Source organism: Malassezia sympodialis, genomic scaffold, assembly GCF_000349305.1.
Source record: "Malassezia sympodialis ATCC 42132 genomic scaffold, msy_sf_13, whole genome shotgun sequence".
Taxonomy (NCBI): domain Eukaryota; kingdom Fungi; phylum Basidiomycota; class Malasseziomycetes; order Malasseziales; family Malasseziaceae; genus Malassezia; species Malassezia sympodialis.
In genome coordinates, this window is record NW_017387811.1 from 105,938 (window position 1) to 121,980 (window position 16,043).

At 58.8% G+C, this 16,043-nt stretch overlaps 6 protein-coding genes across 6 annotated transcripts; 2 read left to right on the forward strand and 4 right to left on the reverse strand.

The window, feature by feature from the left end:
- Positions 1 to 161: 161 nt before the first annotated feature.
- Positions 162 to 1,379, reverse strand: MSY001_2727 (uncharacterized protein; the record flags this gene model as incomplete). Its single annotated transcript, XM_018884593.1, has 1 exon — positions 162 to 1,379. The coding sequence occupies one exon, from the start codon at positions 1,377 to 1,379 to the stop codon at positions 162 to 164; it is 1,218 nt and encodes a 405-aa protein (XP_018741237.1).
- Positions 1,380 to 1,943: 564 nt separating this feature from the next.
- Positions 1,944 to 2,827, forward strand: MSY001_2728 (uncharacterized protein; the record flags this gene model as incomplete). Its single annotated transcript, XM_018884594.1, has 2 exons — positions 1,944 to 2,565; positions 2,601 to 2,827. The coding sequence occupies 2 exons, from the start codon at positions 1,944 to 1,946 to the stop codon at positions 2,825 to 2,827; spliced, it is 849 nt and encodes a 282-aa protein (XP_018741238.1).
- Positions 2,828 to 4,179: 1,352 nt separating this feature from the next.
- On the reverse strand, positions 4,180 to 5,757 carry MSY001_2729 (uncharacterized protein; the record flags this gene model as incomplete). Its single annotated transcript, XM_018884595.1, has 1 exon — positions 4,180 to 5,757. One exon carries the CDS (start codon positions 5,755 to 5,757, stop codon positions 4,180 to 4,182), a length of 1,578 nt encoding a protein of 525 aa, XP_018741239.1.
- A 1,109-nt stretch (positions 5,758 to 6,866) lies between these two features.
- On the reverse strand, positions 6,867 to 11,756 carry MSY001_2730 (uncharacterized protein; the record flags this gene model as incomplete). The annotated part of the gene is made up of 2 exons (XM_018884596.1): positions 6,867 to 10,038; positions 10,129 to 11,756. 2 exons carry the CDS (start codon positions 11,754 to 11,756, stop codon positions 6,867 to 6,869), a joined length of 4,800 nt encoding a protein of 1,599 aa, XP_018741240.1.
- A 152-nt stretch (positions 11,757 to 11,908) lies between these two features.
- On the forward strand, positions 11,909 to 15,244 carry MSY001_2731 (uncharacterized protein; the record flags this gene model as incomplete). The annotated part of the gene is made up of 1 exon (XM_018884597.1): positions 11,909 to 15,244. One exon carries the CDS (start codon positions 11,909 to 11,911, stop codon positions 15,242 to 15,244), a length of 3,336 nt encoding a protein of 1,111 aa, XP_018741241.1.
- Positions 15,245 to 15,246: 2 nt separating this feature from the next.
- Positions 15,247 to 16,026, reverse strand: MSY001_2732 (uncharacterized protein; the record flags this gene model as incomplete). Its single annotated transcript, XM_018884599.1, has 1 exon — positions 15,247 to 16,026. One exon carries the CDS (start codon positions 16,024 to 16,026, stop codon positions 15,247 to 15,249), a length of 780 nt encoding a protein of 259 aa, XP_018741242.1.
- Between the last annotated feature and the right edge of the window lie 17 nt (positions 16,027 to 16,043).

Sequence of the window (16,043 nt, forward strand, 5' to 3'; positions counted from 1 at the left end):
GTCGTTAGGCTCAGCGGACCGTCCGTCTCCACATAAGCCGCTGGATGCATCACAAACATTTGCACTATCAACTACAAACAGCGTTGAGGCTGTATCGGGTCATGTTCGCTCAAAGTAGAGTATTATACAGGAGCAGTGTTGAAAAAATAGTAGGTCATCACTTAGTTGGCCGCAACAGGCACAGCCGGCAGGCTGTGCCCCACCCGCTCAGCCGGTCCGACTTTGGGCACGGGCTGTTCAACGGTGTTATACAGCGTCACATCCACGCCAGCGATCTTTTCGTGGTCGTGGCCATCCAATCCCTTCTTCTGGCCGCCTTGACCATAGGCCCGTACACGCATGCGCTCCCAGTCGCCCGCAGTGGGCGGTGGCAGCCCCTGAGCCCGTCGCTCGGCCCAGAAGTCTTTGCCCTCGTACGCCTTCCTGACCAGTTCTGACTGGACCAGAGGCTCCAAAGGAACATCGTCATTGAATAGAGCAAAGTAGAACACACCCAGGCGGTTAAGGTGCTGCTGATCCTCCGGAGGAGCAATAACGCGGTGGATCGTCTGCTTCAGGTAGCCTCCCGACAGGAAGTGGATTGCATCACCCATGTTGAGTACAATGGCATTCGGACGGTGGCGGACCATGCGCCACTTGTTGTCAGGCATGAGCACCTCCAAGGACGTGATAGGCTGCGACCAGAGAATCGTGACACTGTTAAAGTCACTGTGACCCTGAAGACGCACGCCGCCCAGGGCCTGGTCATCCTCCTTCGGCGGCGGGCGGTATAGGGCATAACGAAGCAAGTCAAGACCCTTGGTCTCATGGTCGCGAGAGAGGTTCCAGAGCGTGTGCACAGGCAGCTTAAGTACGAGAGAGAGGACCGCCAAAATCTTGCGGAGAATCACATCGTGGTTGTAGCGAGCAAACGCATGGATCTCCTCAATCAGGGCCTGCATCTGCGTAGGGAAGCGCTGGCGCTGCTCAGGTGTGAAGGTCTGCGAGCCAAAGTTGAGCTGCTCGATGCGGTCCTTGACACCGTTGATCTGCCAGTGACCCATAGGCTTGTAGCCCACGAAGCTACCACCATGCAGCATGTCGGCCACGCAGCGCTGCTTCTCTTCGTCGGTGACATTGTCGAAGGCGTACTGGCCAATGGCAAACTGACGCAGCACCTGTTCATAAGAAAGGCCATGGTTGATCGCATACATGAAGCCATCCTTGGAGAAAGCATCACCCACATGCTTGACCAGATCGTCCGGTACCTGGTCAAACTCATCGCCGGTAATAAGCGACAAGTCAAGCGTGTGTAGAGGCGCCCAGTCAAAATCGTCCTTCTTGGACGGCGCGGGGGGATTCCAAGGAGGTATCTCAATCTTGGAGGGAGCACTCGTCATGGCAGGGGGCAGCTGTCGCACTGGCAACTCGCTGCTCGTCGTTTATAAGCATTGCCCGACTCCCAAATTGCGAATCATCACACAACATCCCAGCGTCGTACCCGCTGCATGGTGACATGCGCACGTCAATGACGTGCTCATTTCGATACCGTGGCGTGATTACAAAACCAAGATCAAGATGATCTTGTACCATGTGGGGCCACATGGCACTCACCACGTGTGTAATTTTAGTCGCTGGTTTCGCGACGTGCGCCCCAATTTTTCGCGCGCCGGCTGAGTCGCCTCCACATGCCAGAGTCGCGTCGTTCTGAGCTCTCTTCCGGGACTACAATGAAAAGCTTGTGGACCCTAGTAGCTGTGGCACTACTGCTTACCGGTGCTTTTAATGTGAATGCACAATATTCGGCTACTTATGTACCTGGTTCTAATCTTCCAAAAATCTCAGAGAAAGGTCAGGCTGGTACCAATGCGTGTGGGGAAGGGTCAGACCCCAACTCCGAGTGCCAGAACTTGTATGTGAACTCTGCAACAGACTTTTGCTTATGGGGTGCGCCAGGCCCTGGTATGGAGGGTGTTGGCGCCGCTGAGCGGAAGGTTGTGAGCTATTGCACAAAGTCGGGCCGAGGGACCCGCGTCATACCGCCGGGCACACTCAAGAGCGTTCATTTTGTCAAGACCCCCAACTATGTGCAGGTGAGCGGCATGGCCGATTTCTCGAAGATGTTCATCAACAGTGATGGCGGTGGTGGCGAGCTAGATCCTCATGGCGAAGACGGGATGGGAAATCCTATCGGCGGTCTCGTGTTTACGAATGCTTTTGGGCACAAGCTTGTTCAGGCGCACGAATGGCATAGCTTTATGGACCCCAAGTCTTACTGTCTTCGCGTATGTAAGGACAGCAACTCGGCATGGGACTACTGCAAAAATATCTACGATGAACTGGGCTGCAACTTCAATATGCCCACTGGGCCTGACGATGGCAACGACTTTGAGTCATGCGAGGGCGATTCGGCACAGATCGTGGGTGTATACACGGAGAATGGCGTTGTTTCTACTTTCTTCCAGTCGCAAACACTCCAGGGCCAGTCAATACCCCCGCCCAAGCCTGCGCCGCCTGTGAGTCAGTGCAAGCCGTTTGCCTCTTCGGAACTAGAGGGCTCAGTAAAGGCTCCATTTGCTAATGCTGGTATGGCGAATCCTGCTCGTGCGTCGTCTTCGAAGTCTTCGTCGGCCGCGTCCTCGTCGACCTCGTCTTCGACCTCTCCGTCAACGTCCTCGTCATCCTCTTCCATGTCATCGCGCAACTCTGCGGGCGTTCCATTGCTACTCACGACGTCTTCCTCTGCATCTTTGCAATCGAGCTCTACAAGCTCGTCTTCTTCCCCTACGTCCTCGCCGTCGAGTTCGCGTTCAACTACCACGGTGACCTCTTCGGATTCGTTGATTGAAGGACTTCAATTTGGCCAGAATGGGGCCACATTCATGCCATCTTTCACGTATGGATCACTGGCCACGGTCCTTCTTACTCTGGTTTTACTTGTTGGCTATGGTGGCGATTACCTATTGTAGATTGCTAGTGTTCATTCGGGCGCCTTGGCGCCACGGTCGATTTTCACGTGATTGTCCGAGCGTCAACCGGCGGCGTGGGGTATGCGGCCTCCGGATCGCCAAGGAACAATTATATAAATTACCGCCCCAAGCGCAGCGTCTCTATCTCATGTATCCTGCGCCACACACAGACACTTGGACGCAAGAAACGCAGCTTCCGCTGCTTCATCGTATTGTCAAGCGCTTAAACGTCCTTCCTCCGGCGTCCGAGGATGTCCACCCGACCAAGCTCACTGATTCTGTACCTGCGTTTCGTGAGTGGAACCAAGCGCTCTACCTGGCTCCATGGGCTCTAGCGCCCTTTCTGTTTCGTTCTTACCTATACTATATGAATCCCGAGTACCACATAGGGTCATGGACCATGTGGATTAGTCTTGTGCTCTTCTCGTTGACCTTTGGTCTCCATTGGGTCTCTTTCCTAAATCATTTGGCGCGCAAGTACGGGTATTTCAATGGTGGCGTGGGGCGTGACACCATCCCGTATTCGGAGGTACCAAAGGTTGTGACTGAGGTCGTCTGTGGCCTCGTGTTCCGCCCAGCTATGGTCGTGTTTCTCACGTACGATCCAGCTGCTCCGCCTTCAATGACGCTGTGGGCGCCTCTGCAGCTCTTTTTCTTTACGCTTGTGGAGGACTTTTACTACTACTGGGCGCACCGGGTCTGCCATGAGGGCGAATCACTATGGAAGTTGCACCGCCAGCACCACACGACCAAGGCGCCTACGACATTGCTGCTTGGCTATGCAGGTCAGTTGCAGGAGGTCTTTGACATTGTGGGGGCCCCAACGCTCACGTGGTTCACATTCCCCGTGCCCTTTGATGTGTTTATGACGTGGATGATCATCCATATTTCGATTCAGCTGCATGGCCACAGCGGCATCCGTCTCTGGTACGGTTCCATCCTCACTGGACCCTACCTCCGCCCCTTTGGCATGGAGCTCATTAGCGAAGATCACGACTTGCACCACCGCCACGGGTGGCGCGAATCGTACAACTACGGCAAGCAGAGTACTGTATGGGACACAATATTTGGTACTAAGGGCGAGCGCATCGAGGCGCACGATGGAAACCTGCTCTGGCACCATTTGGTCTATTGAACAAATGTAATGATTACTGCGACATGCACTACGTGCGTCACCGGTAATGGAAAGACGAGGAGGGCGCAGCCCTCTACAATACAAAGAACAGGGCCTTCAAAAGACGACCATATCGCGGCGGGCCACTTCGAAACGTCGTCGCATCTGTCCTACCAGGCGCTGGCGTCGTGTGCCGCTGGCCTCACGGTCCACGGGGTACTCGCTCACCACGTACTTTTGGCCGTTCAAGATGGGGTCCAATTCGCGTGGTACATGAATGTTGATACCGCGCCCGAGATTCACTTTGCGGCCAACAGGGGCGCGGGGCTGGTCCAAGCTGTTGAGCGAGGTAATCGACATCCAGTCCTCCAGATCGTCTTCGTCGTCTTCGCCGACCAGCGGCACATTGTGCCCGCGTTTGTCGCGTTGGAGCAGTTGCCGTGCAAGTGCGCGACGCACAAGAGTGCTGTGGCGGAGCGATGCAGGGTCGATGCCCTGCAACTTGTTGAACTCGAGCTCCTCCTGGTACGCCCGGCGCCAAGCCTGAGGCGCACTGTACCACAGCAGACGCACCGCATGCGACACCATATCGCGGGCACGCGCAGCGGCATCGGTAGTGGGCATTGTGACGCGCGAGCGGGGCGCACCTGCGTGGGTCACGTCCTCGCCTTGCTCGAGCTCGTCAGCACTGTCGAGTAGGCGCGTCGCTTCGCTGATAGCGACACGCTGGGCCTCTTCACGCGCGCGTGCCTCGGCTCTGAGTTTCTTCATACGGCGCCGCAGGCCTCGTACCGATTTGTAGGCCCAGATCAAGTGCATGGGCAGCGCGAGCGCACAGAACACCAAGGGCTCCAGGCTCGGTACCGTTTTGTTCACGTAGCGACCGCTCGGGACAATGAGTGAATATATGAGCATGGAATGGAATACAATACGGGTTGCCAAAAACGAAATCGTAAATGCCCAGTAGGAGCGCAGCCGTGGATGCAGATTACCGATGCCCATGATCCACGTCGGCAGCTCCATCAGCAACGCGGTCGCGAAGCCGTGGCTCCAGCCGCGGCGCAGCCAAAAGATGGTGAATAGAGCATACAGGGTATGATGGACCCATCCGCTAGACATGTTGACATGGTTCCGGTAGCACAAAAAGCCTGTGACTAGGTCTGATACCAGATACGCGAGGAAAAACACGGCCAGCGGATCGGCCACGGTCTCGCTGTGCGGCGTAACCTTAGTCCAGTCCAAGCGGCACCAGATCAAGTCAAAGGCAAATGGAATAGCGACGATCGACGAGCAGAATGCACTGAACGTCGTGATAATCCACGAGCGTTTGCGTGCCTGGTCGTCGCTCTTGCCGTTAAACACGAATATGGCGAACACTTGGTAGACGAACTGAATAAGAATAAAAAACTTGGCAAAAAGAACAGCATGGTGCCCCGTAAGCGCCTGGTGCACTAGCACACCAACATCTTCGCCACGGAGCATGCTGTAGGTGACCGTCGTCGAGACGGTAGCGTAGAGCCAAGGCCGAGGCGAGATCCCCACGCGTGGATCCATGGGCTGTCCCACGTGCACGTGCACGTGGCGACAAAGACCGTCACGCAGCTTCTCCACATGCAACGGCAGGAGCTGGCGCGGTACAGCCGGCAGCTGATCCTGCCACACTTCGGCTCGCAGGCCCAGCTCGAGCTGAAGCATGCGCGTGTACTGGTCATTGGAGCTGGTGGGATTGGGTGCCCCGCCGTGCAGTACTTGGCCTCTGCAGGTGTCGGTATGTGCATCCCACTAACAACAGGATGGATCACCGTGATGGATGCGGACGCTGTGGAGACGAGCAACCTCTCGCGACAGGTCCTGCACACCGATGAGCGCGTTGGAACGAATAAGGCGGCCTCTATCGCCGCGGCCATCACACTCCTGCAGCCCCATGTGCATGTTGAGGCAGTCGCGTGCGCACTGCGCGCTGACAATGCCTTCATGTATGCACAGCGCCACGACGTGATCCTTGACTGCACGGACAATGTTATGACACGGTACCTGATATCCGACGCCGGTGTGCTGGCTGGAAAGCCCGTCGTCAGCGGCGCGGCGCAGGGGTACGAGGGCCAGTTGATGGTGCTGCACCGACCGCTGGCCGACGGACGACGCGGGCCTTGCTACCGGTGCCTGTTCCCTGAGGCGCCCCGGCCCGAACACACGCAGAGCTGCGATGATGGCGGTGTGCTGGGATGTGTGACAGGCATTGTGGGCACCTGGCAGGCGCTCGAGACGATCAAACTGCTCACAGGGCTCGGTGATACGACGCCCAATCTGCTATTTTTCACGCCGATGGACACTCAAGCGGTGCGGTGCGTTCGTGTGCGTCCGCGGCAGACGCGTACGTGCCGAGCGTGCGGCGATGCCGATCAGGTGCCCAACAAGATCGTGCATCTCCCTGACGAGGACTATGTGTCCTTCTGTGCATCTGCAGTGGCGCCCATCCACGTGCCGAGCATTGACGTTAACCATGTGCAGGGCACTGATGCACTGATCGTCGATGTGCGTCCTTCGCACGAGTTTGCCATCACGTCACTTCCTCATTCTCTCCGTACGTCGCTACACTCACACAGACATCGACTGGGACTCGATGCGCCGCGATCTCCCGAGGGCGCGAGCGCGCATCACGGAGGCTGCACAAGGGCGGCCTATCTATGTCGTGTGCCGTCGCGGTAACGACTCCCGCGCGGCCGTGCAGCAGCTTGCTCTGCCTAACTGCTTCAATGTCACCGGCGGACTGCGCGCTTATGCCGAGTACGACACCTCCTTCCCTATGTACTAGAGGCAGCCGGCTGATTGAGGTCGCGCTGCAGCACGTCGAGAACCAGCGGGTCCATACTGCTGAGCGCCTGGTGCAGCACGTCGCCGGGAGGCGTGCCCACCGGATGCTTCGACAAGACGACATTCAGCGTGTTGGCGAGGCATGGGCGCAGCGGCACCATCTGCACCACGTCTCGTGCGCGCAATGCCGCAGAACGGGCGGCCGCAGGCGAGTCGTCTTGCAGAGCCCCGCCCAGGTCGTCGCCAAGAAGGAGGTCTTCCTCGTCGCCCGCCTCCAGCGGCCGGTCCGGCGACTCTTCACGCTCGTATACCTCTGCATGACCATGCGCGTCCTCGACGACTTCGCCCAGCAGCTCGGTCCACGCACCAAGGATCGACGGCACGCAGGTCAGCACATCCGTGTCCTGCTCTGCGGCGCCTTGCAGGATGCTGGCCATCGCAAGCGCAAGCAGCTTGCGTGGGCGCATCAGCGCCATGCTCTGCTCATAGTTCACAAGCTTTTCCAGGAGCGCAGGCCACGCCAGGTCGCTGCTTTGACGGCTCGCGCGCACCAGCTCGTGGAAGTAGGGCTGCGGCAGGTACACGGCGAGGCGCGCAACGGCTGTCGCGACGTGGCAGCCCATCGGGAACGACTCTTCGCGCAAGAGCGCCGAGAACAGCGCGGTGCCTAGGCCCGTCGCGTGCAAGATTTCCGCAAGAGTCCCGAGGCTGGCCGCGTCGAGCACCCGTACATGCGCGTCGAGCGCGTGAACCGGGCCAAGGAGCATTGGGCTGTCTGGCACGCTCAGCACGCTCGCGAGTGCTGCGTACATCGCAGGCGCATACATCTGCAGCGTGTCGGTGGGCGCCAGTACCACCGACTCCTCCCACACGCGGCACAGCAGCGGCCCAAAGTCCGGCTGCGTTACGTGCGGTGCAGCGAGCTCCAAGAGCGGTACGAGCGGCGGAGTGAGCTGCGGCGACGCTTGCAGCGTGCGCGCCCAAAGCAGAAGCGCGTCGTAGCCGACCAGTGGGCTCAGTTCGGGTTCCAGGCTCGCGCGCACCATGTATGCGACGAGCGCATGCAAGTGAGTGAGCAGCGGCTCGTCCTGCAGGCGCGGCGCACACGCTTCGACCAGCTTGCACAGACACTCAAGCAGGCTCGGCTTGGCGCGCGCACTGGGGTCCTCGATTGACCAGAGTCCCGGCAGCATCTCGGCGACGGCGCCTGCGTACGGCTTAATACGTGCGCCGACCCGCTCAATGACCACAGCGAGCGTCGAGGCCACCGTGCGAATGCTGTCCATCTCTTGCAGATCGTGCGCGAGCAGGTGCATGAGCGCGGCCATGGCATCGCCAAGGTATGCAGAAAACACGTCGGCGTCGAACTCAAGGGCGTCGGTGAGCGCCGAGAGGGTGCGTGCGGCAGCCAGCTGCACTGCCACGTCCGTGCGACCAGGCACATGGGTGAGCAGCTGCACCAGCACGGCATACGCCGTCGGACGCACCGGGACCCACACATATTCGCTCCACTCCCACAGGATCCACGCGATGCGGCGGCGCACAATGAGCCACGGCGCGCCGAGGCCTTCCATCGCGGCTTCCGGCAGAAAGCGATCGCGGATAGCATGCGCCATGCGCTCGTTCGTGCTATGCGCCTCCTCGTTTAGCTCGCTGTCCAGCCGGTCGCGGCACAGGCCGAGTGCCGTGTATAGCGCGTCGCGCGCGATGGCGCCGTCTAGTGTGGTGGGCCACTGCGCCGACGCTTCGAATTGCGCCCACACGTGCTCGGCGACGCTCGGTGCCTGCCGCGCGTCAGGGCGCGTCGAGTAGTCCGAGAGCGTGATGAGAAGCTGCTCCGCAGCGGGACGGATATCCAGGAACGCGTCGCCTTGTGCCTCCTCCACGGCAAACGTCTCGGGTGCGTCCTGCCAGCGCTCTAAATCCGATGGTGTGAGACGCAGGTAGGTGCTAAGTAGCGTGTCGGTGACCTGGAGCTCCACCACGGCACCCTCCGCGCCGCTAAAGCAACTCTTCGCCGGGCGCTCACGCTTCCAGTGGCTCAGCGATGTGCGCAACAGCAAGAGCGACAGCACAATCCAGCGATAGGGGTACATGATAGTGACGTCGTCGTCGTCGCGGCTAAGCGCCACGCTGTTGCTCTGCGCAGCGCTCCTGAGTGTGTTCCAGTACCATTCCACAACGTCGACCCAAGCGGGCCATGTGGCGACGCGACTATGCAGCTGCGTGACGAGCGCGAGGTGCAACTTGGCGTACGCCATCATGTGTTTGGTAAGCGCCGTATCGAGCATGGCATCGTGGCCCAGCAGCTGCGTGCGCCGCTGCAGGACGCAGGCGAGCTGGGGCGGCGTACAGGCAAAGAAGGTGAACGCCAAGTTGGGCCGCGCGACTTCAGACACTTTCGAGGCAATGATGCCGTTGTCGGCCATCGCGAGGCGGTGCAGCACCTTGAGCAGCAGGTGGCTCGCTCGCACACGCTCCACGGTGCCGGGCTGCGCGGCCCACACCTGGGCATCCGCTGCGGCAAAGGTATCTTCAAAGAGTCGCTCTAGCACAGGCTGCAACGCCGGCAGCAGCGTGCGCGCCAGTTCGGCCATGCGCATCTTGCCAGACAGGACACGCACCGTCTCAAACTCCTTTAGACATTGGCGCAGCACATCTGCGGCAATGAGCAATACACGCGTCGGCGGCGCCGAGTGGGCGAAGGTCCCTGCCTCGGCGGCGTCGTGAATCGCAGCGCCGGACGACTCGATCGCTGCCTGCAGCGTCGGCACAAGGTCCGGCCACTCACTCGGGTAGTCTGTGCGTGCCAGCTTGCCAATGGCCACCGCCGCCTGCACGGCCACCGCACGGTCCGGTTCGTGGAGCACACGCAGCAGGTTCGCGCGAATACGCTCTTTCGATGCGTTGCTGATGGTGACGCTCACACGGTTCACAATGCGAGAGCGCCAGTACTTGGTGATGCCGTTCTTGAAGCGGATCATGGCCAGCTGTCGGAGCGTGGTGCCGGGCGCCTCGTTCGGATCCAGCGCCATGCGCAACAGCTCCTCCCAGTAAGACGAGTCGGTCTCCCATGCGTCGAGCTGCGCGTCAACGCTCTGCAGCGTTTGAGCATCTGATGCAAAGGTAGCAGCGGTGAGTGCATCGCGCAGCGCGTGCGCGCTAAAAGCGGCACTCATCTCGTCAGACGCCGACCGCGGTGGTGCCGATGTGTATGTATCGGGCCCGATCAACACTACTTCGTCTACCTACGCCGCCAGCGGCTCGTTCGCGAGCCACGTGTTGAGCAGACGCAGCGCCACAGCCGGCTGGTCGTGCGGCACCATGTGGCCAGCGCGCTGGACCCACGCAAATGTCAGGTTGCCAGCACCGGGGCCGGCCTGAATCGAATAGCCGACCTTGCGCGGCTTGGCACCGTTGTCGCTCGACGCAAACAGGGGCGTCTTTGTCGCATTGTTGATCGCCTCATGGAACACATTCGGGAACGCAAGGACCCACTCGTGGATGCCAATTGCATTGCACATAAAATCGGCCTCACCCGCGTACGCCAACACACGCACGCCGTCCGCGAGCAGCGGCTCGAGCAAGAGGGCACTGTTGTGCATCGAGTCGCCCTGCATCATAAAGTCCGCATTGACGTCCATGTTGCAGCTCTGGAACTCGACCTGGGAGGGTACACCCAGCTGGTTCTTGATCTGTGGCGTATTGAGCAGTGTCTCAATGTAGCCCATCTCGGGGTAGCAGAGCGAGCCATCCTGCTCGCGGTCGCACTTGCGCCGCACATCGTACAAATTGACGCCCGTGTCCTGGGCGGGGCCATAGAGACTGCCCCAGCAATACAGGCCGGCCGGTACACACGATAGCGGTGACTCAAACTTGGAGCACATGTCGATCAGCATAGAGCACACTCGCGACTTCTTCTCGAGTTGCTCACACACCTCACTCGAGGGGTCAAACAGATGGTACTTGTTAGCCGGCGAGCACGAATACTCGACCACACTCGGGAACTGCACCTGGGGATCCGTCAGGCCATTACCGATCATCAGCGTCTCGAGACGGATCGGCCGCGCATCCGAGTGCGGTGCCAGCGCCAACTCCTTGTTGCGGCGGTGAATTTCCGCACCAATGTGGGGGGCGTAGTGGCCACCGTACGACTCGGCCGCGACCGTGAAAGGAAGGTCTGCATACTTGGGGTAGCTCGCAAAGAAGAGCTGCAGGAACGCATACACATCTTCCGCCGACTTGTCCGAGGTATTGATCTTTTCTTTCGTGTCCGAGTACGAGTAGCCGACCTGCAACGGCTGGTCCAAGAATAGGAGGTTCGCCTTTGAGTTCCATGAGTGCTCATTGTACTCCGTGTTGAAACCCTGTTCCGACACCCAGCACGGTCCCAGCTCAAACAGCATGCCCGTGCTCGACGAACAACCAGGGCCACCATTCAGCCAAAGAACCAGCGGATCCTCTGCAGGGTTCGAGCGGCTCTCAAACAGAATAAACCACAGGTGAGCATCCTCGCGGATGTCCAAGTAGCCCTTGATTTGCTTCACGCCCGGGTCGCAGAACTTCGCAGGCTTTTCGTCACCATCGTCCATCGCTACGCGAAGCCTGTAGTCAGGGAATGACGGGTGCGCCAAATTCTGGTAGGTAATACCACCCCTTGTCTCAATGCCAGCCTTGAGCCACTCCACGGCCTCCTCAGCCCGGTGGGGGACCCACTCGCGCAGTGGCTCTGGCGTGACTGGATTCGGACGGTCCAGCAGGTGGAAGGCATGCTGTGCCGAAGACAGAACGCGGTCCATCACAGCATTTAGCATGGCAAAATGCGCATGAGCACACAGGCTCAGAAGCAGCACCGACAGTAGCAATGTGAGCCGAGCCATTGTCGTACTTTGCCACCCAGCGGCCCTACCGCAATTGTGCGGCGGGGCCACTCCGTTGCATATCACGTGAGTTGATAGCGCCAGGGCCAAGCGTCGCCCAGCTGCTCAGCCTCCACGCGGCCACCGCCGAGGAGACCGTTCTGGTCGTGCGCATGCTCGGTGGGACACCCAATTTGGCGCAGCGGGGTGGGGCAGCCCCTAGGACGCAGGCGTCTACCATTGACCTTACCTTGGATGATGACGATGACGAGCCCATTCTGGTCGAGACGCGTGTGATGCCCACAAGCTCGTCAAGCTCGATGCCGCCGGCGCGTGCGAACCAGCCAAGCTCCTCGCGGGCCACCCTCAGCGAGGACAACAACGCAGACTGGAGTTCTTTCACGCCAGTCTTTCCCAAACCCAAACCATGGGTGTGCTTGGGGCTCATATATCCGTCCGTTCTGTGTCTCTACGGCGTACCGCCGGAGCTTCGGCTAGACGACCCGAATGACCCGCCCCCTGTGGATCCTGCCTGGTCTCATAATGCTTTTTGGGGAGAGAAGGGGTTCAGGCCTGTCTGCATTCACGCCAGCTTGTCTACTGCACAGAAGTCTACACCCATGTCACACTTCATCAAGGCACAACAGCGTCTCGACATGGTCGTATCTACGCTACAGCCTGGGCATGATGGTGTGCAGCCTACCACATTGAATGAGTACGGAAGGCTGACGGACAAGTTTAGCAAAATTTTGGCGCCTTTTATGCAATCGCGCACCGTGCACTGCGTGTCACGCGCCAAGCTTGTGAACAAGCTGAAAGCTCGCGTATTTTCGCAGTACATTGAAACACTAGTATTCGTGCGCACAGAGCATGTGGCTAATGTGTCCGAAGCACTTGTACAAGAAAATATCCTGCTCGAGATCCCAAGTGAATACCGTGCGACCGATTTTCCCGAGGCACCGCCGCTGCATGTGCCCGAGATGCACCGCCAAGAGATAGAAGATGTGGACGACAGCCCTGCCGCGCTCTCACCTCAACGTATGAACCGTTTCCGCAGTATGATACCCGCTGTCACATCACGCGAGCACCTGCAAGAGGATTCTGGCAAATCCTCTGTAGAGGCCTTGTACAAAGTGCTGCAAACGCATGAGCCATTGACAGAGACAGAACCATCCCCACTGATCCGCACACCTCTTTTTTCGCACCAAAAGCAAGCCCTCACGTTCCTCTTGGGCCGCGAGCGTGAACGGCAGTGGGAAGAACTGCTTCAGCCAGACGCTCCTGAACACTTGTCGCTGTGGGTCAGCGACAAGTCGCATGACAATCATATTGACGTATTCCGCAATATGGTATCTGGTGTAAGACGACACTCCAAGCCCCTATTATGCCGTGGTGCGATTCTAGCGGATGATATGGGCCTTGGCAAGACGCTCACGACCATCTCGCTGGTGGCCTCTACGTATAAAGAGGCACGGGACTTTGGGTCGTCGCCCTTGGTACAGGACACGGACGATGATGAGCCGATGCTCATTGGCGATTCGCGGAATCGGCGATCAGCGGAGCAGGCTCGTCGGGAGGAATTGCGGTGCCGCAGTCGTGCGACGCTGCTTGTATGTCCTCTCACTGTGATTGCGAACTGGGAAACTCAAATCCGGGAACATTGGCGCGTGGATCAACAACCTAGTCTGTATATATACCATGGATCTGGCCGAGTGACAGATCCGTACATGCTCGCCGATCACGATGTGGTCCTTACTACGTATTCTACACTGGGAAATGAATTCAGCCACCAGAACACATGGACGGCGGCCGCTGGACGTGCCGACGACGACGACCTGCCAGAGTCGAAGCGCCTGCGAGTGGAAGCACCAAACACGTGCCAACGGATCGAATGGTTCCGCATCGTGCTTGACGAGGCCCATATTATCAAGGAGGCGCGCACGTGGCAGGCCAAAGCTGTATGCAATTTGTCTGCATCGCGGCGACTCTGTCTCACGGGCACGCCTATCCAAAACCGCGTCGATGATCTGTACGCGCTCGTATGTTTTTTGCGCCTCGACCCGTTTATGGATCGGGCGGTATGGAGCCGTTTTTGTGGGGACCGACGGTACCTGGGTCTTAACTCGCGAGGCACAGGGGTCGATATCGATCCAGAGAGTCTGACGCGTGTACAGACCATTGTGAAATTCCTGACTCTGCGCCGCATGAAAACAGATGCGAAGCCAGATGGCACGCCCTTGTTGGTACTTCCGCCCAAATCGACTCGGATCGTCACACTAGACTTTCGGGAGGATGAGCTCACCAAATACAAGGAGCTCCACTCACAGTTCCGCGACGAGTTCAACGAATATGTGTCCAATGGCACTGTGGGCCAGAACTATGCAACGATCTTGCACGAGATTTTGCTCTTGCGTATGATGTGTGATCATGCCGAGCTGGTGGACGAAAGCATGGGGCAACAGAAAGATTCTCAGGAGGTGGCCGATCTGTCTGAGACGATCCGTCGGTACGGCCTGAATGTAGCGCGGGCGCTCACACTCTTCCGCATATGGGCCTCTAGCGCCATGGCAATTTGCTCGATATGTACGTATGACCTATCGCAAGACGACGGGGACCCGACCCGGGTACCAGTAGTGACGCGCTGTGAGCACATTGTCTGCTCGGCCTGCTTTCAATCCCATATGGGCAAGCCCATGTGGCGCTCGCGCGGACAAGGAACATGTCCCTGCTGCCACACGGAGTTGGAGCTCGCTACAGACGCGGTCGAGCTATCTCCTGAGACGCTGCGGCCCAGCATGCCCGAGGAGCCAACGCTTGAGATGATTCCCCGCCAGGTGTTCCATCCCGATGACCCTGGCACATGGCCGTCGTCGTGGAGCACCAAGATCCGTGCACTGATCAGTGACCTCCTTCCATTCTCGCGCTGCAACATGTATTCAGAGCTGTACGACATCAAGGCGCCAGTCCTGGACCACCGCGTTGTGACCAAGGCCGACAATGAATTCAATGTCGAGGTCTGCACCTGTGATCCATTGGCGAAGCGTCCATTGCCGATAAAGTCGGTGATTTTCTCTCAGTGGACGCGTATGCTACAACGAGTAGGCCATGCACTTATGCATGTGGGGATCCAGTACCGTCAACTGGACGGATCGATGAGCCGCGGTGAGCGCGAAGCAGCTATGTCCGACTTTCGGGATGAACCTCGCATTGAAATCCTCCTCATCAGTCTACGAGCCGGTGGCTTTGGTCTCAATCTTGTGTCAGGGTGCCGTGCGTACCTGCTAGATCCTTACTGGAACCCCGCTGTAGAGCAGCAGGGACTGGATCGTATTCACCGAATGGGGCAAGCGCGCCCGGTCATAATGACCAAGTTTATCATGCACCAAAGCATCGAAGAGAAACTGTTGGTATTGCAGGAGCTCAAGACGGAGCTGGCCAACTCTGTTGGGCAGCCCACCGAGGACCGGCGCCAGGCGCGCACCAAGGAGCTACAGCTCCTGCTCTCGTAGTGCTATGTGTGTAACTTCCCGAGACGTAAGCCCTTGTGTACCTTTTCGACGTCGCGGAACGTGAGGCTCACACGACGTGTGCGCAGCAAAGCGCCATGCTCGCAGGCCACCCGCCATGCACCACTGAGCGCTTCTTTGTTGGCGATGCGCGACATGTGCACAGGCTCATCCACATCCCGCTCCGCAATACCGTGGAGGAACTGGGTATAGGCATCGCCACAAGTGACCAGCAGGCTGCGGGGCTCCTGCAGCAGAGAAAAAACAGGCTCCGCCGGACACGCCTCTCCAGGTACGTTCGCGTAGAGGTCGAGTAGTGTGTGCCCTTGCAAGCTGATGGTCGCTACAGCGGGAAAGTATGCCGGACCATCTGTATGTGGCAAAATGCCTTGGCCTGGTAGATACTCATTGACAAGCTGGGTCAGATGCACTAGACATACGCAGTGGTTCGGAGCGGCATGCCGGCTCTCATGGAAAGCGCCCGTCGCTGCAATGCGGGCGACGAGGTCCGGGTAGTCTGTCACATGCGCTGGCAAGGCGGCCGGCAGCAGCGCTCCTGTGCGCTCGGCCAGTTCACCGCCCCACTGCTGCAGGCGCCTGTGTTTGAGATGCTTCCATTGTGGCCGTGGTGCGCTATCAATTTTGCGGATAAGATAGGCTTCTTCTTCTGCTGATATAAATTCACGCACATAGAAGAAGCCGCCGTGCGCGGTCGTATGCGCTTCTGCGACCCGTGCATCGGCCAGCCCCACCATAGTACAGCGGCCACCTGTAGTGGAGGCCATTTCTGCCATATCATAAT